Below are 24,008 nucleotides of genomic sequence, written 5' to 3'. Positions count from 1 at the left end.
CTTTGAGCACGCACGGATGACCTCTGGACATGCTGGCTTGCAGCATCATCCACTCCAGGGGTTAGCTGTCGGCTTGACGGCCTCCGCTGGCAGGGAACCCGGGAGCTGAGCTGAGCTGAGCTGAGCTGAGCTGAGGCTGCTGAGCACAGCTGGGATTGAGGAGCCGCTGGGATGCCGTTGCACAGCCAAGGGCACTTCCACTGCAGGGACAGCTCAAAACCCAACCGAGCGACGCACCCCAGCGCAACGCGACACAGCCGCCACCACCAGCATCAACGCGTGAGAGCGCTGCACAGACCTTGACTTTCAGCAAACTCCGCAAAGCCGGGCAACGGCGACGGGAGACACAACCCAACGCCAGCAGGCGACAACCATGCCACACACAGCGCCAAACAGAGGCGCACATGCGCGCAGCGCAACCCCAGCCCGCGCGGCAAAAAGACAAGCAGCAAAACCGAGCACCCCCTCCCTGACTCCAGGTGAACGCCGCAGTGAAAAAGCACGGAACACTGGCGAAGCACCAAAAACCCTGCAGCAGCCTGGAGCTAACAACCCCCAACCCCCGCAACGTGGCGGCGGACGCCTAGGGCCCCGTGGGGCCTGTCCGTCTGTCCGCCCCGATCCTAACCAGAGCGACACGCCATCAGGGGCACACACACAGGCCAACGGTAACATCCGTCGCGCTGCATGGCATACACAATCTTTGTGCTTATTCATCCTTGTGCTCTTTGACACACGCCAACGCCACTCCATGCCAACGCCGCCAGCTCCATCGCCACTGCGCGAGCAGGGCTCCAGGGCTCGCGGGCTGCGAGCAAGCAATGACGAGTCGGGGCTTCCACGCCCTGCCCTATTTTCCTTAGACCTTGATTGGCGGTGGGTTCTGGGCTACATCCGCTCTCCTCAGCGGTCCATAGGTGCATGTACAGTTCCACCCGCAAGAGCCAATCCTCTCAACTGGACATCGTGGCACTCCCAAGCATTCGCAACACGTCTGCGCCACTGCTTTCCCCGTGCACGGGTCTCCCACTTTACGGGCCGAGCGTGTTTGCAGCTCGAGCGACACATCAGAAAGGTCATCCAGGTGCCGTTATGAATTCGAGCCGGACTCAGAACGTGCGATGATATACCGGCAGCGCCGACACTGCAGTCAACTCTTGGGCCGAGACCCACTGAATGACCGCCGCACCACTTCAAAACCAAACACACGCACACGTGCACGCACACGACCACCCAATGACGGGGACGCTCATTCCCACCAAAACCTCGGGTAGTTGTGGATAACAGGTACGCGCGGGTAGACATGGCAAACGGGATGGGCAGGTCGTGGGCAGATAAGTTCTCCCGCGACACCATAAGCCCCTGCACCACACCACAGGGTCATTGCGTTCTCTTCTCCATTGTACACTCCCACACACATGCAATCAAGCAGTTTAGCCGCTGAATTCGTACAGTTCATACGTGCGCATGAACAAGATTAAAGCACCCCAACCAGCCGTAAAGCTTGGGCTCACGCATGCCTCGCATGCATCCTCAAGAATAAATTGCATTTGAAGTTCCGTGCCAGTCTGAGAGCAGTATTGCAGCCAGCTGCATACCGTACGCAGTGCTTCAGAGGTGCAGTGTGCAGTCCGTGGCATTGCTCAGTGTTATGAAGAGGTAACTCCCTGGCCTGCACACAATCACCCGAAACTCAATGCGCTCATGGCGCCGGCTTGCCAAGGACATCACATTGCAATTCGCGCCACATGTCGTAAACCAGCATGGCTACCCCTGTTCAACGGGTTCTTGTGCACGCCCCCAAGCCTGCCGTGCTGCAACTGCAACCATCCCTCCTGAAACCCGAGCCACGCATCATGCTTGCTACCCGTAGGCTCTGGTCGTCCTCGCCACGTGAATGCTTCCGTTTTACACTTTTGCATGAACATTCGTGCATAAACACATCCGTACACGGTGCACTGTATGCGTTCGCTTTCCACATGCACACTGTCGACTGTCAATGCTCTCATCTTCTGCTATTGTAACATCCCTGTTAGTACTAGCTTCCCCAACTGCTGCAACACGCGCACGTGCACGCACGACCCAAGTCAGTTGTGACGCCAGGCACCTAAGGCTTGAAGCCTTTGCACAAACCCTGAATCTTGCGTTTGTGCTGCAGGCGAATGCGACTGAGGCGGCGTTGGCCCCGGCGATGCAGCCGTCTGTGAGTACCAAGTTGGTGCCAGCGCGGCCCCTGCACCTGCGGCGCTGCCCGTCGGATTCACCGGCACAGCAGGGCTGCCTGGTGAAGTCATCAGGTGACGGTGGCTCCCGGCCGCTGCTCCCAGCTCTGTGGCTGCGGACCCTGCATGTGCGTACGACCCGCTGGCGTCGCCCGGCAGTGAGCTGGCGCCGCCGCCGCCGCTGGGTGCAGGGTTGCTGGCCGCCAGCAGCAGTGTGCTTGCAAATTTGGCATCATTGGAGCAACGGCGGCCAGCCGGGCCGCCTGAGGCGTATGCACTGCTCGCGCCAATGCTGTTCGCGTTGGTCACAGGCCCGCCGATGCCGCTGACAAGCCCGGCCGCCGCACCTGAGCCACCACCGTCGCTGGCTGCAGCGGCACCGAACGGCGTGGCGAAGCTGCGAGTGACCGCAAGCCGACTGACGCTGCTGCTCGTGGCTGCTCGCGGTGCCGTCGCCGCCACCGCCGCCGCCCACGCCTGGCCACCAGAAGCTTCTCCGCCTGTCGGCAACAGCCCATCGGCTCCAGCGACCCCTGCCGAGCCTTCATACGGTCCCGTTACAAGGCCGATTGGAGATGCTGGCCCTGCGTAAGCCTCAAAGGACAGCCGCCGAGGAGGATTGCCGGGGCGCGTGCTGTTGGGCCGAGCGGCCGCGACCCCCGTGCCCGGCACGCCAAGCGCAGGCGGCGAGGCTGCGAGGCGACGGAAGCGCATGGATAAGGAGGTGCTGCCGCCGCCGTTGTGGGAGCCGGATGCTGCTGCGGCGGCACCGGTAGGCTCCGCAGCCGCTGCCGTGACGTAGCGCTGCGGACTGCTCGTGTGAGGCGGCTGGTACTGGCAGTGTGGCTGCAGCTGCTGTTGCATACCGCCGTCGCCTGCTCCCGGGCTGGAGGCGGTGAGGCCGTGGGCTGCGCCGTCCCGGACACCAGCAGCCTCCTTCGCCACCTCAGCCGCGGCCTCCGAGCCCCAGTAGGCCTCCGCAGCCGCCGCAATCATGGGATCGTCCACGTCAGCCTCTTCTGCAACACCGCCGCCACTAGGCGCGCCAGCGCCGCTCATGGCGGCGACACCTGAGAAACGAGTGCGCGGTCCCGATGACCCCGCACCCGAGTAAAAGGCATGTGTGTCAGAGGCCGACGCACCAGCGCGCGCAGCCGCCACGCCACCGGTCCCTGAAGCTGAAACTGGGCCAGCCTGGCTGAAGGTTGCGGGCGCGGGGTCGGCGCCGCCGCTGCCGTCGCGCTTTATCCACACCTGCTGCTCGCTTGCGAAGCATGGCCGGTAGCCTGTGAAATGCCGCTGCTGCTGTGGCGGCTGTTGCTGTTGCTGTTGTTGCACATGTTGCCACAAGCGCTGCTGTGGCGGCTGCTGGCCCTGGGCAGCGTTCACTGACGGTAGAAATTGCGGTTGCACCTCCGTCAACTCATCAGGCACCGCCGCTGCCACCTCTGCCCCGCTTACTGCAGGCAGTGCCCCGTTAGGTCCGGCTCCTGTCGTTGTGGACAGAGCCATGGGCGGCGACCGCTGGAGGTCCATGCTGGCGCGCCGCTGACCGGAGGGCACAAGCCCCCTGCTGCTGCCGCTCGCAGCGACGGCGGTGGCGGCTGGGCGCCTTTCGTCTAGGGACGAGCGACGCAGCGGGAAGCGCTGTAAAGGCGGTGCGCTGGCGGGCGCGACATGCAGCGGCACGATCGGACCGGCCTGGCCTGACCCCAGCACGCCACTGAGGCGACCTGACGCCGTCGGTGCCGCCAGCCCCGGCCCTCTCACCGCCACCCCGTTCTCATCCGTGTTCAGCAGCACACCATCCCCGTCCCCATCGCCGTCGCCGCACCCGCCCGGCTGGGGATGCACCTGGTTGCTGGCTGAAGAACGCATTATGGTTGAAGTTACGAAACTGGCGCGGCGCGACATGGGTGCCCGGCCGCGGCCGCCGGCGGCCGACGACAGCGTGAATGAACCCCCGCTTGGCGAGGGCACGCCGCCGGGGCTGTTGCAGTGGCCCACTGGCGACGGCGCGCCCTGCGGCACCTGGCCGTAGCTTAGCTGGCCATTGACTTGGATGGCTGCGCCGGGGCTGTAGGTCGCGACTGCCACACCGCCCATGCCGCCGAGCGCACCGCCAAGGTCCAGGTTGACGGTGGCGAAGGAAGCCCGACGGCGAGCAGGCTGCACACACGATTTGGTGCAGCGGGTAAACGAGGGAGCGTCGTCGTGCCCGCCCGGCGCGAGTTTGTTCTTAATCCATCCAGTGAAGCGTGAACCCAGTCCTTTGTGCGCAGTTTTGAATGGCGACGTCGCCGTGGCTTCACGTTCCCCAATGGCTTGCGGCTGGGGCGACGCTGGGTGCGCGTCCAGCTTCGGCACACGCGCTGAATCTTCAAGCTTCGCAGTACTGTCATGTCCCTCGCCTCGGCGGGCCTCTGACTCTTCTGGCTCGGGCTCCCGAACCTTGAGTGACCACTCGAGCTGCGCCAGGAACGCCCGACTGCGCTCATACTCGTCTCGCAGCTCGGCTAGGCGGGATTCCACGTCCATTTATGTAGCAGCAGAAAGTTGCAGCGGTTTGAACAGAAACCCAAACCGGGCAAACGTTATTCTAATTGCATGGCATACTATTTTCAAGCGTGGCACAAGCCTAGGTTAACGTCTTAGTCGCAGGGGGCCGAGAAACGGCCAGACCGACGAGCCTGTCGGGATGACCGGTTTCTCCTGACAGTTCCAACAGCCGCACGACTTGTGCGCAGGTTTTGTCAACACATGGAGTAACTTTTACATTTCCTGTGTATTGAGCCACGCGGCGACACGGTGCAGGCACTGCGCGTTGTTTTCCGCCAGCTTCAGCCTCGGCTGCCGTGTGCTTGCACCTCGCCTGTGCGGTTCCTTCCAGTACATTAGAGGCCCTTCAGTGCAGCAGCCGTCCCCTGGAAATCTTTGTCGGGCAGTGCACAGACTCCCTCCTGGGCCCTCATCTAGGCCAGCATTCCCCGTGTGGGGCACGGTGTGGGGCTGCACGCCGGGGTGGGGGGGGGAGCGTAGACAGCTCAGAATCTTACCCCATGCTCAAAACTGTAGAGCTTCCGGAGAGCATTACACACGTACATTTAGTTTGGTCAGGGGTGGTTTGGCGAGGAAATTCTGGGCCGCCAACTTTGGGGGTCGTCCCTGGGGGTCCGCCGGGTTTTGGGAGTCCATCCCAGGATTTCGGGAAGCGCACCACAAGCTGAACTAGGGGACAAACGCAGCACGACGAGGCCCAGACATGCAGTTATGCAGGAAAAAGCACAAACAAAGTGTGGGAGGGCTGATTTGCGCGTCCTGGCGTAAACATGATCCCCACGTTTGACACACGCGCCTGACGTGGCGGGGCTCTCAAGCGCTGGTGCGCATGAAGTCATTGTAAACAAGGCTGCCGATGCACGCTGTCCATACATCAAATTGCAGAGAGTTGCACGCGGGGTGGGCTGGGTCGAAGGGATTTCCATGGATAGGATCCCGCCGGTGACCGATGTCTCAGAACAGGACCGCTGATGGCACGGAGTGATAGTGCTCGTCACGAGGAGTCGATTGACGCCACTTTGGTATTAAATGGAGGGGGTTCAACCCCTAAACAACCTGAAACAACAAGATTGTGTCCGGGGGGGGGTCGGTCGTCCCCTCAAGGGGGGTCCCGGGGGATTTCTGGGCATGGGGTCTGGCCCTTTATTTCCTAAACACACACACCCTGCTGCACGTGCCACATTCCACAGCCTTAACGTCGTCACTTTGTAGGTCACTCCCCGTGTAACTTCTACGCTTAGTCGCATCCTGCTGAGTCGATACATAATTCATCATCACTCAGGTGCATGTCGCCATACCTTGCCGATCCGGGTGGCGGTTGATCCGGGCGGCGCATCAACCAACGCCCCAAACCAAACACTAACACTCATACTCCGCCTTGTGTTGCCGGTGCGCCCCGCCCCCGTCCGCAGTCCTGTATACCCAGCTACTGCCCGCATATGTCCTCATCATGTACCGGGCGCTGCATCCGTGCAGGCGCACAGCGCACACCAGCACGCCACGTGCGCGATGTTGTGTACGGCAGGAGTGCAGCACGCCGAGCCGAGTCAGCCACTGATGGTGTTCATGACGGTCGTTTAAAATACATAGAGACATGTCAAAACCCCAGATGAATGAAATGCTCGAAGCGTCAGGGTCAAGAATTGCCGGTAGACTGCTTTTGTCACACAGGCGTGGGCTCAGCCACTTCTTGTTCACAGGGGTTACTGACATTGCGCCATTATTGGCATTCAGTCCAAGTACTATGTCAGCCATTATGTGGCTGCGTGTGACAGCCTTCACCTGGCTGCGTGACAGCCCGCACCCGCGATCCGCAAATCTGATCTGACCCTGACAGGAGCGACCTCCCCATGGCAGCCTCCTCCGAAGCACTTATTGACACCTTACTGCCGTGTAGCGCTGCAAACCGCCACGGCCCAAACGACAACCCAATCTCTCGGTGCGACGATAGCCTCCACTCATGCCTGAAGCAGCCTTGCAACTCACTCGTGGCCCGCAGCGGCCTCCTAAATACGGCCTCCTAGCTCAGGCCTCGCAGTTCCCGACAACCCCACCAAGTCCGCCGTGCCCCCCCAAGCCCGCCCGTGTTGAGATTGCACTAGTGGCCGAAAGTGCTGCCAGATCCTCCGAAGCACTTTTCGACTAGCCCATCCACGCGTACCGTATCCCCCGTGTGAGCTGTTATTCATTAGACCCGTCAAACTTTTGCTGGTGACCTCCAGTCACACGCTCGCGGATTCAATGTCAGGTCTAGGCAACGCAATCGGCGTGCCCCCCGCAGCTTGTGATGTATGTAAGCTTGTCAAGCCGTCCGCACCAGCCCCATGTGTGGCGTGTCACAGTACAACATGCCGGTGCCGGGTATGGTCGCCATCTGACACGCGCCATCCTCAGCCCTACTCCGATAGCCCTCCCGCGACTTGGCGTCGTGGGACTAGCTACAGTAGCAACGTTCCCTGTCAGCACATCCTGGCCATCTTGCGGTGCAGGGACCTCGCCTGGTGTGGTCCCCCCACCCGCCGGTGTGGTTCTCCCCTTTGCAACCTCACGGAGATAGAGACAGCTCAACCGGTACAACATCCAGACACTCAGGCCCAACGAAATGGACGTTCCTTTATTAAAATGTGAAAATCGAGATAGTATGATGCGGAGCACGCTGCAATAACGGCAGCGCGCGTTTAGTTAAATCATATAAAATTCCCAAAACGGTATGCCATATGCGTGCACTCCAGCCCATCAGTCTACAACCCGTAGAGTACGGTTTGGCACCACCCGCCGGACTTGACCCAGACTTGACCCTGACTCCAGCGACCCCTGCCGAGCCTTCATACGGTCCCGTTACAAGGCCGATTGGAGATGCTGGCCTTGCGTCAGCCTAAGAGGACAGCCGCCGAGGAGGATTGCCGGGGCGCGTGCTGTTCGGCCGAGCGGACGCGACCCCCGTGCCCGGCACGCCAAGCGCAGGCGGCGCGGCTGCGAAGCGACAGAAGCGCATGGATCCTGAGGTGCTGCCGCCGCCGTTGTGGGAGCCGGACGCTGCGGCGGCACCGGTAGGCTCCGCAGCCGCTGCCGTGACGTAGCGCTGCGGACTGCTCGTGTGAGGCGGCTGGTACTGGTAGTGTGGCTGCAGCTGCTGTTGCATACCGCCGTCGCCTGCTCCTGGGCTGGAGGCGGTGAGGCCGTGGGCTGCGCCGCCCCGCATAACCCAAGCGCCCGCAACACCAGCAGCCACCTCCTTTGCCGACTCAGGAGCGGCTGCCGAGCCCCAGTAGGCCGCCGCAGCCGCCGCAATCATGGGATCGTCCACGTCAGCCTCTTCTGCAACACCGCCGCCACCAGGCGCACCGGCGCCGCTCATGGCAGTGACGCTTGAGAACCGAGTGCTCGGCCCTGACGAGCCCGTGCCCGAGTAAAAGGCATGTGCGTCAGAGGCCGACGCACCAGCGCGCGCACCCGCCACGCCACCGGTCCCTGAAGCTGAAACTGGGCCGGCCTGGCTGAAGGTTGCGGGCGCGGGGTCGGCGCCGCCGCTGCCGTCGCGCTTTATCCACACCTGCTGCTCGCTTGCAAAGCATGGCCAGTAGCCTGTGGAATGCCGCTGCTGCTGTGGCGGCTGTTGGCCCTGGGCAGCGTTCACTGACGGCAGGAAGTGCCGCTGCACCTCCGCCAACTCATCAGGCACCGCCGCCGCCACCTCTGCCCTGATTACTGCAGGCAGTGCCGCGTTAGGTCCGGCTCCTGTCGTTGTGGACAGAGCCATGGGCGGCGACCGCTGGAGGTCCAGGCTGGCGCGCCGCGGACCGGAGGGCACAAGCCCCCTGCTGCTGCCGCTCGCAGCGACGGCGGTGGCGGCTGGGCGCCTTTCGTCTAGGGACGAGCGACGCCGAGAGAAGCGCTGTGAAGGCAGTGCGCTGGCGGGCGCGACATGCAGCGGCGCGATCGGACCGGCATGGCCTGACCCCAGCACGCCACTGAGGTGACCTGACGCCGTCGGTGCCGCCAGCCCCGGCCCTCTCACCGCCACCCCGTTCTCATCCGTGTTCAGCAGCACACCATCCCCGTCCCCATCGCCGTCGCCGCACCCGCCCGGCTGCGAATGCACCTGGTTGCTGGCTGAAGAACGCATTATGATTGAAGTTACGAAACTGGCGCGGCGCGACATGGGTGCCCAGCCGCGGCCGCCGGCGGCCGAAGACGGCGTGGATGCACCGCCGCTTAGCAAGGGCACGCCGCCAGAGCTGTTGCAGTGGCCCCCCAGCGACGGCACGCCCAGAGGCACCTGGCCATAACTTAGGTGGCCATTGGCTTGGACGGCTCCGCCGAGGCTGTAGGGCGCGACTGCGACACCGCCCATGCCGCCGAGCGCACCGCCAAAATCCAGGTTGACGGTGGCGAAGGAAGCCCGACGGCGAGTAGGCAGTACACACGATTTGGTGCAGCGGGTAAACGAGGGAGCGTCGTCGTGGCCGCCCGGCGCGAGTTTGTTCTTAATCCATCCCGTGAAGCGCGAACCCAGTCCTTTGGGCGCAGTTTTGAATGGCGAAGTCACCTCGGCTTCAAGTTCCCCGATGGCTTGCGGCCGGGGCGACGCTGGGTGCGCGTCCAGCTTCGGCACATGCGCTGAGTCGTCAACCTTCGCAGTTCCCTCGCCTCGGCAGGCATCTGACTCCTCTGGCTCGGGTTCCCGAACCTTGCGAGACAATTCGAGCTGCGCCAGGAACGCCCGACTGCGCTCATACTCGTCTCGCAGCTCGGCTAGGTGGGATTCCACATCCATCTGTCTAGCAAAAAGTAAGCCGCGGCGCGGCTTGACCTTGTCAGCCGAGCCGAGTCAACCAGCGGTTAATGAAATAATGACATGGCGGTGTCTTCACAACAAGGTTCAGCGCAGTCCCAATCAAGTGTTATAAACGGTAGTGCGGCTGTATAAGTGCGTGACAGCCTTCACACCCGGTCCGCAAATCCTCCAAGGGCCTTGCCTGTGAACACCATGGGAGGGTGAACTCCTTTCCCGGTCCGCAAATCCTCCGAGGACCCTGCCTGTGAACACCAGGGGAGGGTGAACTCCTTTCGCGGTCCTCAAATTCCAGAAGCGACCTGCCCAATGGCAAGCTCCACAGACAGCCTCAGAAGCGCTCTTCGACTAGCCCAAGAATCATACCACGCCCCTCATCCATCAGGCGTACTCCCCGTGCGAGCCGTATTCATTGAACCCATCAAACTGCAGCAGGTTAAATCACGTGCATGCTGGGCGCCCGTGGCCCCCAACTACCCACAGTACACACGTACCCAAGGCGTGCCTCCGCAGCTTGTGGAGTTGTGGTATGCGTAAGATCAGGGGCGCGCAAGCTCGTCAAGCCGTCCGCACCAGCCCCATGTGTGGCGTGTCACAGTGCAACATGCCGGTGCCGGGTATGGTCGCCATCTGACACGCGCCATCCTCAGCCCTACTCCGATAGCCCTCCCGTGACTTGGCGTCGTGGGACTAGCTACAGTAGCAACGTTCCCTGTCAGCACATCCTGGCCATCTTGCGGTGCAGGGACCTCGCCTGGTGTGGTTCTGCCCCCCCCCCGCCGGTGTGGTTCTCCCCTTTGCAACCTCATGGAGATACAGCTCAACCGGTGCAACAGCCAGGCACTCAGGCCCAACGGAATGGACAATCCTTTCGCCCAATAGTGTAAAAATCGAGATAATATGATGCAAGGAGCGTGCTGCAATCACGGCAGCGCCGTTTACCTGGATCATAAAATTCCCACAACGTTATGCGCGCACCCCAGCCCACTCATCAGTCAACAACCCGTACAAAAAACCAGCAGGTACGGTATGGAACCACCCGGACTTGACCCGGATGGACCCGGCTTGGACTCGTGTCATGCTGCATGTATTTCTACTGCATACCGCGCGTCGTCGCCAACAGCGCTTCGCTCGTCTTGGCGGCCGGCTGTACCTTGCCCGAGTAGAACCCCGCTCCAATACCCAGAGAAGCTGCCCACCAGGGGCACCCCTAATGCCGACTTGGCGTAAGCCTCAAAGGACAGCCGCCGAGGAGGATTGCCGGGGCGCGTGCTGTTCGGCCGAGCGGCCGCGACCCCCGTGCCCGGCACGCCAAGCGCAGGCGGCGCGGCTGCGAGGCGACGGAAGCGCATGGATCCTGAGGTGCTGCCGCCGCCGTTGTGGGAGCCGGACGCTGCGGCGGCACCGGTAGGCTCCGCAGCCGCTGCCGTGACGTAGCGCTGCGGACTGCTCGTGTGAGGCGGCTGGTACTGGTAGTGTGGCTGCAGCTGCTGTTGCATGCCACCGTCGCCTGATCCCGGGCTGGAGGCGCCGAAGCCGTGGGCTGCGCCGTCCCGGACACCTGCAACACCAGCAGCCTCCTCCGCGATCGCCACCTCAGCAGCGGCTGCCGAGCCCCAGTAGGCCTCCGCAGCCGCCGCAATCGTGGGATCATCCACGTCAGCCTCTTCTGCAGCACCGCCGCCACCAGTGTAACTTCCATGCTTATACGCGGGCGTGCCTCGATACTAAACTCATCATCGCTCAGATGCAAGTCGCCACATCTCGCCTGCCCGGGCGGCGCATCAACCAAAGCCCCAAACCAAACACTAACACTCATACTCCGTCCTTGTGTTGCCGGTGCGCCCCGCCCCCGTCCGAAGTCCTGTATACCGAGCTACTGCTTGCATATGTCCTCATCATGTACCGGGCACTGCATCCGTGCAGGCGCAATACACACAGCCCACGCCCGAGGGCTGACCAGGTGTCCAGGGCTGCAACGATGCTACCCACCACCGCGCGGTACCACGCAGGTTGTTGTGTGATGACGCGTGTGTCCAGCTCCTGGTTGCTGGGGCGGCGGTTGCTGCTGAGCCCACGTCACTGCCGTGGTACCCATCCCGCATCCTGCAGCAACGTGCCGGGAGCAGGTTTGCTGCGTGGCAGCTGCGCTGCTGTCGACCGCCGGCCTTTACATAGCGCTGGTGCCGCCCCCTAAGCACGCCTGGCTTCCCACCCACTGCATGGCGCCGCTCCGGCGGGTGACCGGCTTGGCTAAGTTGTGTTCCAGGCCCCGACTGCCGTGGGCGCGGTGGCTGTGTGCAGTCCAGTCTGTGACGATTGATGGATGTGGCAGTGGAGATGCAGGCGCCGTGCCGTTGATGCAGGCAGGCGGACAGGCGGGCAGGCAGACACGCCCGCCAGCCGTCGCGCCGCTTGCCGCATGCGCGCCCGCCACCATCCCGTAAGTACGGGTGTGCAGTTTCACTCTGCCACCTCTGCTTCTGCTACTCCAGCGGCTTGCAGCTGCCGCTGCTGCTGCTCAGGGCGTGGGGTTGGGGTAGCGTTCATGGATCTCGTCGATGCGCTGCAGCACATCCTCCGGCAGCCACTCCCTAATCCCCTCGCCTATTCCACCCGCCCCTCCTCCCGGAAGCAGCTGCGCCGCCGCCCGCAGCAGCTCCTCCAGCTGCTCGGGGCTGGTGGCGCCGATCACGGCACTCGCCACCAGCGGGCGCGACAGCACGAACCGCAGCGCCAGGGCGGTAGGGCTGAGCCCGACGTCGGCGGCCAGGGCGGCATAGGCGGCGACGGCGGACACCACGTTGGGTCGGGGGCCGTAACGTGACTCGGCCTCAGCATAGCGGCCGCGGTAGCGGTTGAGCCGCGCGCCGGGCGGGCCGCCGTCTGGAGCCAAGTACTTGCCCTGTGAGGGAAGGCGGCAAAGGTGACGGGTGCGGCGGCGTGTGCGTCGGGCGGAGTTTCATATGCGGCAGTGCGCTTTGTGTTGCGTAGTGTGTGCGGCTGCCCGGCCCCCGCCCCCGCCCCCGGCCCCGCCCCCGCCCCCGCCCCTGCCCCTGCCCCCGCCCCCGCCCCCGCCCCCGCCCCCGCCCCCGCCCCCGCCCCCGCCCCTGCCCCCACCCCCGCTCCCGCCCCAGCCCCCGCCCCCGCCCCCGCCCCCGCCCCTGCCCCCACCCCCGCCCCCGCCCCTGCCCCTGCCCCTGCCCCTGCCCCAGCCCCTGCCCCAGCCCCAGCCCCAGCCCCAGCCCCAGCCCCAGCCCCAGCCCCAGCCCCTTCCCCAGCCCCAGCTCCAGCTCCCGCACCCGCACCCGCACCCGCACCACCGCATCACCGCCTCACCGTGAGCAGCCCCATGGCCAGAGGGCTGTAGGCGAGCAGCCCCACGCCCTCCAGGTGACACACCTCCGCCAGGCCGCCCGAGTCAAAGGTGCGGCAGGTCAGGCTGTAGGCGTTCTGAAGCGACACCACACGCGGCCGGGGGGCGGCGCCAGCGGCAGCTGCAGCCTGCGTGCCTGTGCTCGCACTGGCACCGGTGGGCGCTGGTGTACCTGCAGGGCAGGCACGAAGAAGCTGCGTTAGATGGGAGTTGAAATTACGCGCTTGCGCCGTGGGAAAATAAAAGCTCTCGCTCACCAAATCACATACACACACAGTAGTGGAACCGCGCGTTTCGCTTGCTACGTTACACAGATACACGCACCTGCTAGAGCCAGCGCCTTGCACAGGCCCCACGGCGTCTCGTTGCTCAAGCCGACGTATCGGACCTGGGGGCCAGGCAGCCGGGCGGAAGGGAACGCAGGATCAACCTCCATAAGCTTTGCCCGTTGCTGTGCCTGTTCACCCATCGCCAAGCCCCACCCCACGTTGCGCCTCTCTTGAGGCTCCACTTAATTGGCATTTGTTGCGCATGTCCACCCACCCACCTTTCCCTGCTGCACGGCCCGCCCCAGTGCTTCCAGCTGCTCCTCCAGCGGCACGGCCCCCGTGTAGGCGCAGAAGGGGTCGTACTCGCTGTCGCCAAACATGGGCACGTACCTGCACGTGCGCGAGTGTGCACGGGGCCGAGATCGCGTGTGCTGGGTAAAGTGCTAGGTGGTAGGTACAGGCGCGCATACGCCCGTGCCTGAACCCAGCACCTGCCTCTGACGTTGTCCCCTCAGGCCCCCCCTCAAGTACAACCCCCTCAGCCCCCCCACAGCCCGGATCTATAATGTTGTTCCTCCCGCACCTGTCAGGCCAGTGGATCTGGTACAGGTCGATGTAGTCAGTCTGCAGGCGCTGCAGGGAGGCGTCCAGAGCCTGGCGGTAGAGGGCGGGGGCCGCGGGCCGGAGAGCGGCACATTGCGCGGCGTGTGCCAATGCCGTTCACCAGTGACTCAGTGGACGCTTCCTGTGAGCCCAGCGCCCCTGAGGCCCGATGTTCCTGCTTCCATCTCTACTACCCAGCACCCACCCGCCTGCCCGCCCACCCAGCCGCCCGCCTCGGCCGTCCTGCTCTATTCACCTGCTGGATGTTGTGTGCGTCCACCTTGTGCGGCCCCCCGCGTATCCAGGTCATCTGGCCGCTGGGCCCGGCCACCTTGCTGGCCAGCACCACGTCCTCCCTGGAGGCGGCGATAGCGCCGGAAGTGGTAACCGCGGCGATAGCGCCGGAAGTGGTAACCGTTACAGGGTTAAGAGGTCATTCCCACCCCAGGCTGAACCAGACCAGCAGGGGGTGCCGCGCGACCGCAGGCAGACCTCCCTGTCACACTGCACAGCGCTGCCAAGCCGCAGCTGTGGCTGAGGTCTTTTATCACTGCCATCGACCCATTACCCTAGTGGCCTCCTGTGCCGCTGCCCCTGCGGACCGCGCCCTCGCTGCCTTTGGGGCCTCAGCTCCGCCCAACTCAGTCACAGCCACAGCCACAGACAAAGACACGGGCACAGACACGGCCATAGCCGCAGCCACAGCCACCGCTGCAACCTCGCAAGGCCACCACGCGCACCTGCGCACGGCTCCGCTCCGCAGCCAGCGCCCCAAGTATTCCTCGGAGGCGCCGTGCGTCTCGGCGCGCTGCGGGACAGGATACATCTCCGCCTGTGCACAGTAGCAGCGGCAGCAGCAGCGGGTAAGCCGTCTGAAGCGGGCGGCTCAAGGGGCCGGTATGTGCGCTTCCTGGAAAGGGTGCGGCCAGCTAGCCTGGTATGATTACCGCACATGCTGGGATTGCTGGCCGGGGTGGCGGCAATCCGCTTCACGGTACGGGCATGTGCTCACATACCATACACATACACACACGCACATGCGCACCGTGTCAAAGAAGTTGACCCCCGCCTCCATGCACATGCCCAGTAGCTGTTCGGCCTGCGGGTAGCTGGTGCTCTCGCCGAACAGCATGCAGCCTGGGCGCGAGAGGGCGTGAAGTGGGTGGCAACCAGCAGAGGTGGGTGACAGCGGGCACCGCGTCGGGAACGACATGAATGGCGCGGATGTTGCGGCGCTGTGACGGCTGGTGGGTTCCTGCCGGTTCCGCAGTCGCTTTATGAGCGTGACTGTGACAGATGCCAGCAGGCTGGGATACGGTATGGAGGCCCGGGCACACGCCACTCAGACGACCGGAAGCAACGTAGACATGAACGTCGCCCCTGTAGCTGGCATAGCTTACACTTTTCTCCATGATCCCACACATGGCTCTTTCCCTCAAGCTGGTCCACGCGCGACGGGCAGGCAGTGCCGGGCTGACGCTCACCGAAGCATAGGATTGACACGTCCGGGCCGTCCCGACCAAGGGGCCTCTTGCCCACCGGCTTGGCCAAAGCCCCGCTGTCCATCCCGGCCACTGCTGCTGCTGTAGTCATCGATGCACAGCAAAGCCGGTGGGCTTGCATATTGGTACGCCAAGCGGGGGCGCGAGTGCGTGTCCCGCATCGTCGCGCTGGGGCGTTTCCCTGGCCCTGGCCTAGGTTGGTTTTAGACAACATTCATGATGAGTTATGAATGCGTGCGCTGATTCGTGAGGCGGTCGCTTCAGACTTCAGTCTTTACACAGTGAGCTTTGCTCTGCCAGAGGCTTAATTATCTAGGCATGCTTTCAGTACATTTATGATAATAATTTTATAATTAGTTGTCGAACGTGAGCGCCTGGTTCACTGGTGCACCTTGCACATTCACTTGCTCGCTTGACCGGGGATTTCCGACTGGGTCACGCCATATGTGTTGCGATGCTGTATTCATGAACTGAAATGCCCGCTTGCGCCCCAGCTGAAACCCTGTCTGCACTTTCTGGGCCCTTCGTTTGCTTGCGTGCCGCTTGCTCAAATTCCTGGAATGACCGCCATTGAGGGCAAGTTTATGACCCGCTATCGTGGCTCCCGCGGGCTCGTCGGGCAAACCAGGATGCCGAGGAGCTTCGCCAATTGTCCGCATGAACCGTGCCAGCTGGCGGAGGCACTGGTCTAAACTCAATTGATTTGCATTTGGCTTAAACTGCTTTTCAGCTACAGTGACTGTTCAGTCCACATCTACGCAGCCTGGGCTCGGAGCACGATGGACGGAGAGGGCCCTGGTTCTCACAAGCTGGGAGGCAGCTCTCTCAGCGTGCGCGACACTCGGAGAATGGTGCAAGTCCTGGCGCCTGGCGTGCCACCAGCAGTCCTGGTGAGACCACTTAGGCACAGTCGTGTTTTGTGGAGTGCCCGTTCGTTCGTCTGGCCGTGCCGTTGCGGCGCGACCTTTTGGGATGTAACGAATAGATTGAGACTGTTCATACCACTGAGCTGACGAATGGTTTAACGGACATCTGACCTGGGAGGACGATGGTTGTCGTGGACGTTTCATGACTTGGCCTGACGGCAACCGTGCCTGTGCCGGCGTTGCCTGCGATGCCGTTGAACTACAGGACTACGTATTTGCAAGCGTCACAAAGGCGGGTTCGAGCAGCACTCGTACCGCTTCGCCGGTGGCTAGATATACGCTGCGGAGGTGTGAGAGCGGGGACGCTGGCGAGCTGGCGCTCTTGGACGTGAGCTCCCTCAAGGATGCGCACCCTGACTGGGCGAATGCGGATGCCCTCAAGTTCAGCTACCAGCCGCCCCCCACGCAGCAGCCAGCGGGCAGAGACGGCAAGGGACGGTGATACGGAGGGCGAACGAGAGCTGGCCGGGCAGGCTTAACAACGGTTTTAGGCGGGAGGCGGATTGCGAATTCAGCTTTTGGGAGGTCACGGACACGTGCTTGCTGAAACCGGAAGGCAAGGGCGGCGTGGCTTCAGCATTTGCGGGCCAGTGTGGCGTCACGTGCGATGGCCGAACGCTGCTTCCCTTCATTGTCGGGTTTAGGCGACTGACGTTTTACCGCCAGCTTTGCGACACTGAGGCTGCACATGAGTGTGAGAGTAGTAAAATTTGTTACCCAGAGAAGACCTTACTATGTAGACTTTTAGTTGGTTTGTCAAATCGTGGTGGCCTGCAAACGGAGGGTGGTCTGGTCTGTTGCGCCGCCGCTGTGTCGGAGCATGTGAGGGCCACAGCACTGTGCGTGTGTCATGTACTTTTCGTGTGTTGCGTGTTCTGTGTGAGTTGCCGAGCTGCACGGTGTAGCATAGCCACTGCATTGCGGCGCATATTAGCTGCATATGCTCGTTCCAACACACCGTGTTGGCTGTGGGCATGAGGACAGGACACATGCGTCGCATCGACGGGACGGGACCACATCAATCTGGGAGTGCTGCCAGGGTTGAGCCACTGAGCAGGCGCCTCTGCGGAAACAGTTGCAACGTGCATTGCAGGCAGGACCTGCGGCAGGCAAATGCCGCGCAGGTCATGCGGGTCGGGTGGTGGGGCGCTTTTGTGAGAGCGTTGCATTGCATAGACATGTGCAGGTATGATGGTTAGGGGATGATGATAATGAGGAGTAAGCAGGCTGGCGCTGGTGCGGCCAGCGGGGGCTGCGTCCGCTCGGGAGCGTCAAGTGCTGTGTCGTGGCCCATTTCGGTGTCAGAGCACGGGGCCTCCTCGAGATGTACATTCATAGTTTGTCACGAAGCACATGCGCGGCATAAGGGTTGAGCCCGGATGGGATTCGGCTCCACTGTCGTGGCATATAGATCGTGCTGATGTGTGCATTGTTCGCGTTTCGTTGCCGGGATAAGGGCATGGCTGAAGCGGAGGACACGGTAGTTTGTTGGTACCACGAGCGTGGGTGTGCTAGGGACAGGCTTCAGAGAAAGACGCACCTTTCAGAGGTGGTGCATGTGAGGTGTATATATAACGAGACACGAACTTAGTGCATGCGCGGCGATGGCGAGAGAGCGGAGCTGAGAGCCTAGGATGCCTCGAGTCGGTCGGGCAGTCACCGTCCGCTGGCGATGGTGGGCTGTAACACTAGATGGGTGCACAATGCGACCCTCAGCATCAGCAGGTTGACCTTATGGTCGATATGACAGCCGTGTTGACCGCACAGTCAATCGTAATAGCACGCAATGGGTGGGACTCAGGGGTCGTATCTTGTTTTGGGGGTAATGTCTAGCTCCAGACAAAAACGGCCGGGTGGCCGCCGTCTTTTGTCTGGGCACATGGCGGTTTGGGGGCTTCTCCATAGGAATTGAGACAAAACCCGCCCCAAACCCGGGCCAACAAAGTCTCGCCCCAGACATTAGCCCCCGGGAGGAATGTCTAGGAAACGGCCAAAATGGCCAATTAATGTCTGGAGACATTAAGATAGGAGCCCTGGTGGGACTTGGGGTTACTGCGGTAGTGAACGTGCAGCTTGTGAGGAGGCTGGTGCGCAGGTGCAGTGCAGGGGCGTCCTGGATGCACCGACGAGACCACCCCTGGATTTTGGGGACGCAATTGACATGCCTGGACGATCAGGGGCCTGTGTCCGTACGGCGACAGCTGGCCGGGGTGCACTCACTTGAGCAAGCAACTTAGCAACCGCAACGCCAGAACGGCCAGCTCAAACCACCGCGTGAACCCTTGCCTTGTTCCAATAGCACGGCGAACAGCAAATATTGATTGACCATGGGCCAGGCCATGTGTACGGCATACGCACCGCGGCACTCCAGCAGACTGCGCATGGGCGGTGCGCTGCGTGCGCCATCGACATGCAAATGAGTGTTGAGCATTTGAGCATTTCCCGCAGTGGTGGCATGGAAGTGCGGAGAAATGCGAACACGTCCGAGGAGAACTGCTGGAGCTACTGTAGGGATCAGGCGGGTTACACACTGTGCAACAGGTGTGTAATGATAGCCGTTTGTCGAGCGAGACCTTGCGCGCTGCCGCGCTCGACGGCAGCCCCTAGCCCAAAGCACGGTTCCTGGCCAAGACACGCCGTTGCTGCCAACGGTCGGGAGCTGCTGGACGCGCCCGCCCCGGCCATCATCTCGGCCTCTGCCGGCTAGGTGGGCACACACGCTTCTGACACGCGTGCGCCGGCGGCGCGGCTACATCGCCAGCCTGCACGTCGCGCTGCTGGACACGCACGAGCGCCGCCCGCGCCAAACGGGCCTTCTGCACCTTCCCCAAATACCCTGACAATTAGCCCGGCTGGGCAGCTGGCTCTGTGGCGGGCGATACAGCTACGTCATGCACGCTGCTAAGAGCGCAACGTCGGGAGGCTGAGGGGTCCGAGGATGGCGCCAGCGCCAGCGCAGAGCCCCATGTGCGAGACGAGGCGAGAGGAGGAAGCGCGGTCCACGGAGCGGCCCCAAGTACTTGGCACTACACCGCTCGCGTCGTATGCTGCGCGTGCTACACGGGCTTTAAGCGCATGTCCCTGAAGGAGCGCGAGCGGTGCCACGAGATGGGCTTCTTGTTGCGCCTGCTTGCGGCTGGGTGCGGAGGTCGCCGCAAGCCGCACACGGGCAACGGCACGCCACGCTGGTCGTCTGGCCGAGCGGAACGCAGACGTATTGCGACAACATAGATGGCATAATATGTCACACGGGGTGTCGGGCCGTATTGGGAAGAAGTTGTGTCGCCGCTTGCATCGCCCATTTCGGCGGCGGTCGCCCCAGCTGACGTTGTGGACTTTAAACTTCTTTACTGTGCACGGGCCCTTCCAGTTTTAATGCGGCCTTGGCCTTTTATGGAGAAAATCCATCGCCGACCTTCCCCCTCATGCAGGGGCCAGGTCTTCGTCTGCCCTCACGCGACCGCGTTTCGTTCCTTTAGTTGCGTATCAGTCGTGGGCAATTGTAGAAGACGCCCTGACTGTGCGATAGGACACATTTGCTTAGGCTTCTTCTTCAGCCGGAAATTGTGGTCGCCACCGACTTGCGCTTTCTCACACCAGCAAACATGGCGCTTCCAGGCTCCACAATGAACCTTACAACCCGCTGCTCTACTACACCGCGGTCGGCTGTGGTTGCGCGCGCGGTGGCTGCGCCCACGCGACCCACCACCAAGTCTGCGGTGCCAGAGCTGCTGGATAGCCGGCCAGGCGAGCGCAATCTCAACTTCATGGAGTATGCTCAGGCGACTCAGATGCTGGACCGGCTCAAGGGCCAGGCCTCTGACCTGGAATTGCTGCTGGACCAGCTCAACGCGCTGGAGGCCAGCCTCGACGAGAGCGTTCTGGTGGGTAGCTGTTTCGGCAAATGGCTCAGTTACGCCATGCAGATATTAGAATTTAAGCTTTGGGCTTCATATGACAGAACCCCATATCGCGACCGTTATGTTGCAACACAGGCGCCGCCCACGGTGGACGACCCCAAGGAGCGGGCTGCGCGACAAGCACGGCGCGCTGCCAAGCGTGCAGAGCGTAGGGCCCAGGCGACATCCGCAACAGTCGCGGCCGCGGCTGGGCCGGCAATGTCAGCAGTGGTCTCGCATTCCACGCCGACGAAGGCTGCTGCTGCGCCGGCCACGTCAACAGCGAGCAGCAGCTCCAGCGATAGTGGTTTGCTAGACCTGGTGAGCTTTGTTGGCGGCTTTGACACGCGGCCGATCCCGGCAACGACGTCTGCACCCCCTGCTGGCGCCAGCAGCTCCGACGTGCAGCACCTGGAGGACCTCTTCAAACTCAGCGTCGGCGAGCCCGACATCCCCCGGGCCTCCGCTTCAGCAGCGCCTGCGGTGCTGCGGCCACGCAAGCTCACACCAAAGAAGCCCTCTGCGGCACCCTCCGCGGCGGTGACGGCAGCACCCTCGCCGGCACCCACGCTCCCCAGCACGCCCAGCACCAGCGCGCGCATTGCGCCCGCGCCCGGCTCCCTCGCGGATGAGCTGGAGCGGTTACTGGGGCCCACCACGTCACGGGAGGCGGCTGAGTCTGAGGACGAGGACAGCTTCGCGGGGCCGTCTGAGGACGACCTGCTGGCGCTGGAGCAGGAGGTGTCGCGCAAGTCGTCACGGCTGCCTGTGCTAGACGAGGAAGACGAGGAGGATGAGCAGCAGCAGCTGGAGGACAACGAGGAGGACGCGGTGGCGGGGCCCGGCTCTTTGGAGGCGTCGGCAATGGCGACTCGGACGTCCAGCCAGCTGTCCATCATGCAGACGGGGCCGTCGCTGCTTAGCCTGGTCCCAGCATCCGCGGCGCCAGGCCGCAGCGCCAAGGCGCGCGCCTCCCGGCGCGCGGCGCGCAACGGTCACGCTAGCGGGCGGCTGGGTGGCGCGACAGCTAACGCGGCGGGGCGGGGCAAGGTGGGCAGCAAGGACGGGACCATGAACTTCCTGGGCAAGGTGGAGTCATTGTCAACGCTGGACGTGGAGAAGGAACGCGAGGTGACGGCAGTTTGCCGCGACTTCCTGTTCCTGGAGAAGGTGAAGCGGCAGTGCGAGAAGACGCTGCACCGGCCCGCCACGTCTGAGGAGATTGCGGCGGCCGTGGCCATGGATGTCGAGTGAGTGGCGCAGTGGGGCGGGGTTGGTTTCGGCTCTTGGGTGTGGTAGGCGGGGTGGGGCACATCAGCTCCTTACCTGGTATCCCCGTACCCCGCTTTTCTTTGCTTTCACATCCCCAGCTCCTGACCTCCTCACTAACTCTGCTGTCGTCGCGCCTTCCCTCAGGAGCCTGAAGCTCCGCTATGACGCCGGTCTGAAGGCCAAGGAGCTGCTGCTCAAGTCCAACTACAAGCTGGTCATGACGGTGTGCAAGTCGTTTGTGGGCAAGGGCCCGCACATCCAGGACCTGGTGTCGGAGGGCGTCAAGGGCCTGCTCAAGGGCGTGGAAAAGTACGACGCCACCAAGGGCTTCCGCTTCGGCACGTACGCGCACTGGTGGATCCGCCAGGCCGTGTCGCGCTCGCTGGCGGAGACGGGCCGCGCAGTCAGGTGCGTTGTTGTGTACCGCATGTATGGCGGGCGGTGGGGCTTGACTCTGGCAGGCGATCAATGTGGGTCGGCCATTTTCGAGGTACACTGCGCTGGCGCTGGCTTGAAGTTGCGTGCACACTTGCTTTGTGCAACCTTCATGGCCTGCGCTCGTTCCTCACGTTGCGTCGTGCAACGTCCGTCCCACTGTGCCCTATAGGCTGCCCATGCACATGATCGAGCAGCTGACGCGGCTCAAGAACCTGTCCGCCAAGCTGCAGACGCAGCTGGCGCGAGAGCCCACGCTGCCCGAGCTGGCCAAGGCGGCTGGTCTGCCTGTGACGCGCGTTCAGATGCTCATGGAGACGGCGCGCTCCGCCGCGTCCCTGGACACGCCCATCGGCGGCAACGAGCTGGGCCCGACCGTGAAGGACTCCGTGGAGGACGAGCGCGAGGCGGCGGACGAGGAGTTTGGCAGCGACAGTCTGCGCAACGACATGGAGGCGATGTTGTTGGAGCTGCCGGAGCGCGAGGCGCGCGTGGTGCGGCTGCGCTTCGGGCTGGACGACGGCAAGGAGTGGACGCTGGAGGAGATTGGAGAGGCGCTGAACGTAACACGCGAGCGCATCCGTCAGATTGAGGCCAAGGCGCTGCGCAAGCTGCGTGTGAAGACTATTGACGTGAGCGGCAAGCTGATGGAGTACGGCGAGAACCTGGAGATGCTGATGGACGGCTCGCGCGAGATGGCTGCGCGCACCAGCAGCGGCACCCGCAAGACGTAAGCTGGCTGCTGTAGGAGGCGGAGGCGGCAGGAGGCGGAGGCAGCAATAGGGATGTCAACAGTAGCTGAGGTAGCGGGTGATGCGTGGGTTGGTGGCGGTAATAGCAGCATGTAGCGTGCAGGCTTGGGCCGGGAAGCTAGATTCCCGTGAGGTTCTATGCGCTGGTAGCGAGTGCGTTCATAGCTAGCCGTCCATGTCTTGTAGGATGTAGTCATTGCATGAGGTAGCGTGCCACGGGGTCAAATGTGCCATCCTGAATCAGCGGTGCGTTGCTCGCATATAAATGAGAGCAAGATTGCAGGCCCTGCGCTATGCCAGGCCGCAGACAGTGTCAGCACTAAGAGAGCGTTAGAGCACCTGAGCGCGGGTAAGGGACACCGTGTATGTGCTTGTTTAATCAGGATACCGTATGCTATGGCATGGGATCGGTCAGCTGCAAGTGGGAGATATAGTGTATGCACTCACGCCCGGATTCGAGGGCTGTATAACATGATTGCTGATTTCTGAAACTATGCCAATCCTGAATTTAGTTTCTCACGATGGACATGGGCGGCAGTTGAGACAGATACGTTCCCGACGAGAAATTGACCATCCATAGCTGCTTTTGTCTGCAGCCAAGTTGCTTTTGCATGATGGCTTGTAAATTCATGCCGACACCTGCTCATGCCTCATCAATGCAGTTAGTCTGTCAAACGCTCAGCTCACATGCATGACAGCTTCGACTGGGAGGGTGTGCAGCGACACCCGGCGGGGTGGATGGATTGACGTGCTTAACGAAACTAGTGACAAGTGTTCCCCGGTCACGGGAAAAGGGGCTGAGCCCCTCCACAGTCTGAGGCCGAACAACCTCATCGCCCGGACATAGCCGGGGTCGGTTTCCACAGGCACATAGCCAAACCAGGTGCGTAGCAATCGCGATGCCACAGCAGAGCTAACCGCAGCCAGACGTAACACAGTTGTCAACAGCCGCACTACTTGTGCCGCTACGCATGCCCTGCCAGCCCCACCGCGGACCGCTACCTAGGCACCAGCCGGCTTCTCAGCCTGCGCGCTTGCGCCGCTTCTTGGGCGGCGCTGCGCTCTCCTCCTCCACATGCCCTTTCCCGCCCCCTCCGCTACCAAGATGCGCGCACGCGCCCCCGCTGCTGCCGCCGCCGCCGCCGCTGCCGCTGCCGCCGTCGCCGCCGCCGCCGCCGCCTTACTGTGGCGCCATTTGTAGCACGGTCCCCGCCTTCACCGTGTAGACAGTGAGCAGGATGGGCGGCCCCCGCACTGCAACCATCCAAGCCCCCGCACCACCTGTTGCACCGACTCCGCCGTAGCACTCACGATGTCGGCCGCCGGGAGCGGCAGCGCGGCGGCAGCCCAGCCAGCGGGGAGAAGGGCCACCGCCGCAGCAAACCGGTCGGCCGCCTC

General features: G+C 62.9%; 5 protein-coding genes across 5 annotated transcripts; 2 read left to right on the top strand and 3 right to left on the bottom strand.

Annotated features, from left to right (window-relative positions):
- Positions 1–181: 181 nt before the first annotated feature.
- On the bottom strand, positions 182–4,973 carry CHLRE_03g195150v5 (uncharacterized protein). The gene has a single exon (XM_043061238.1). It carries the CDS (start codon positions 4,758–4,760, stop codon positions 2,088–2,090), a length of 2,673 nt encoding a protein of 890 aa, XP_042926367.1. The 5' UTR covers positions 4,761–4,973; the 3' UTR covers positions 182–2,087.
- Positions 4,974–5,801: 828 nt separating this feature from the next.
- Positions 5,802–9,393, bottom strand: CHLRE_03g195100v5 (uncharacterized protein). Its single transcript, XM_043061237.1, has one exon. It carries the CDS (start codon positions 9,133–9,135, stop codon positions 7,657–7,659), a length of 1,479 nt encoding a protein of 492 aa, XP_042926366.1. The 5' UTR covers positions 9,136–9,393; the 3' UTR covers positions 5,802–7,656.
- A 48-nt stretch (positions 9,394–9,441) lies between these two features.
- On the bottom strand, positions 9,442–15,883 carry CHLRE_03g195050v5 (uncharacterized protein). Its single transcript, XM_043061236.1, has 9 exons — positions 15,309–15,883; positions 14,870–14,961; positions 14,565–14,656; positions 14,081–14,180; positions 13,805–13,875; positions 13,500–13,611; positions 13,277–13,340; positions 12,916–13,124; positions 9,442–12,481 (listed from the first exon to the last, which is right to left on the bottom strand). The coding sequence occupies exons 1-9, from the start codon at positions 15,445–15,447 to the stop codon at positions 12,098–12,100; spliced, it is 1,263 nt and encodes a 420-aa protein (XP_042926365.1). The 5' UTR covers positions 15,448–15,883; the 3' UTR covers positions 9,442–12,097.
- A 130-nt stretch (positions 15,884–16,013) lies between these two features.
- Positions 16,014–17,950, top strand: CHLRE_03g195000v5 (uncharacterized protein). The gene is made up of 2 exons (XM_043061235.1): positions 16,014–16,216; positions 16,458–17,950. Exons 1-2 carry the CDS (start codon positions 16,106–16,108, stop codon positions 16,692–16,694), a joined length of 348 nt encoding a protein of 115 aa, XP_042926364.1. The 5' UTR covers positions 16,014–16,105; the 3' UTR covers positions 16,695–17,950.
- Positions 17,951–19,735: 1,785 nt separating this feature from the next.
- Positions 19,736–23,247, top strand: CHLRE_03g194950v5 (uncharacterized protein). The gene is made up of 4 exons (XM_001693223.2): positions 19,736–20,136; positions 20,248–21,401; positions 21,568–21,831; positions 22,031–23,247. Exons 1-4 carry the CDS (start codon positions 19,858–19,860, stop codon positions 22,590–22,592), a joined length of 2,259 nt encoding a protein of 752 aa, XP_001693275.1. The 5' UTR covers positions 19,736–19,857; the 3' UTR covers positions 22,593–23,247.
- The last annotated feature ends 761 nt before the right edge of the window (positions 23,248–24,008 follow it).

This window comes from Chlamydomonas reinhardtii, chromosome 3 (genome assembly GCF_000002595.2).
Source record: "Chlamydomonas reinhardtii strain CC-503 cw92 mt+ chromosome 3, whole genome shotgun sequence".
In the NCBI taxonomy this organism is placed as follows: domain Eukaryota; kingdom Viridiplantae; phylum Chlorophyta; class Chlorophyceae; order Chlamydomonadales; family Chlamydomonadaceae; genus Chlamydomonas; species Chlamydomonas reinhardtii.
The sequence above is the reverse complement of the archived record's forward strand: the minus strand, read 5'-3'. Positions and strand labels throughout refer to the sequence as shown.

Coding starts and splice junctions, on each gene's coding strand:
- CHLRE_03g195100v5 (XM_043061237.1), bottom strand. CDS start 9,135: ATGGGCGGTGTCGCAGTCGCGCCCTACAGCCTCGGCGGAGCCGTCCAA.
- CHLRE_03g194950v5 (XM_001693223.2), top strand. CDS start 19,858: ATGGCGCTTCCAGGCTCCACAATGAACCTTACAACCCGCTGCTCTACT. Junction 21,402..21,567: donor GCCGTGGCCATGGATGTCGA/GTGAGTGGCGCA, acceptor GCCTTCCCTCAG/GAGCCTGAAGCTCCGCTATG. Junction 21,832..22,030: donor GAGACGGGCCGCGCAGTCAG/GTGCGTTGTTGT, acceptor TGTGCCCTATAG/GCTGCCCATGCACATGATCG.
- CHLRE_03g195150v5 (XM_043061238.1), bottom strand. CDS start 4,760: ATGGACGTGGAATCCCGCCTAGCCGAGCTGCGAGACGAGTATGAGCGC.
- CHLRE_03g195000v5 (XM_043061235.1), top strand. CDS start 16,106: ATGGACGGAGAGGGCCCTGGTTCTCACAAGCTGGGAGGCAGCTCTCTC. Junction 16,217..16,457: donor GCGTGCCACCAGCAGTCCTG/GTGAGACCACTT, acceptor GTTGAACTACAG/GACTACGTATTTGCAAGCGT.
- CHLRE_03g195050v5 (XM_043061236.1), bottom strand. CDS start 15,447: ATGCAAGCCCACCGGCTTTGCTGTGCATCGATGACTACAGCAGCAGCA. Junction 14,657..14,869: donor GGGTCAACTTCTTTGACACG/GTGCGCATGTGC, acceptor TACTGTGCACAG/GCGGAGATGTATCCTGTCCC. Junction 13,876..14,080: donor ACGCACACAACATCCAGCAG/GTGAATAGAGCA, acceptor CTCTACCGCCAG/GCTCTGGACGCCTCCCTGCA.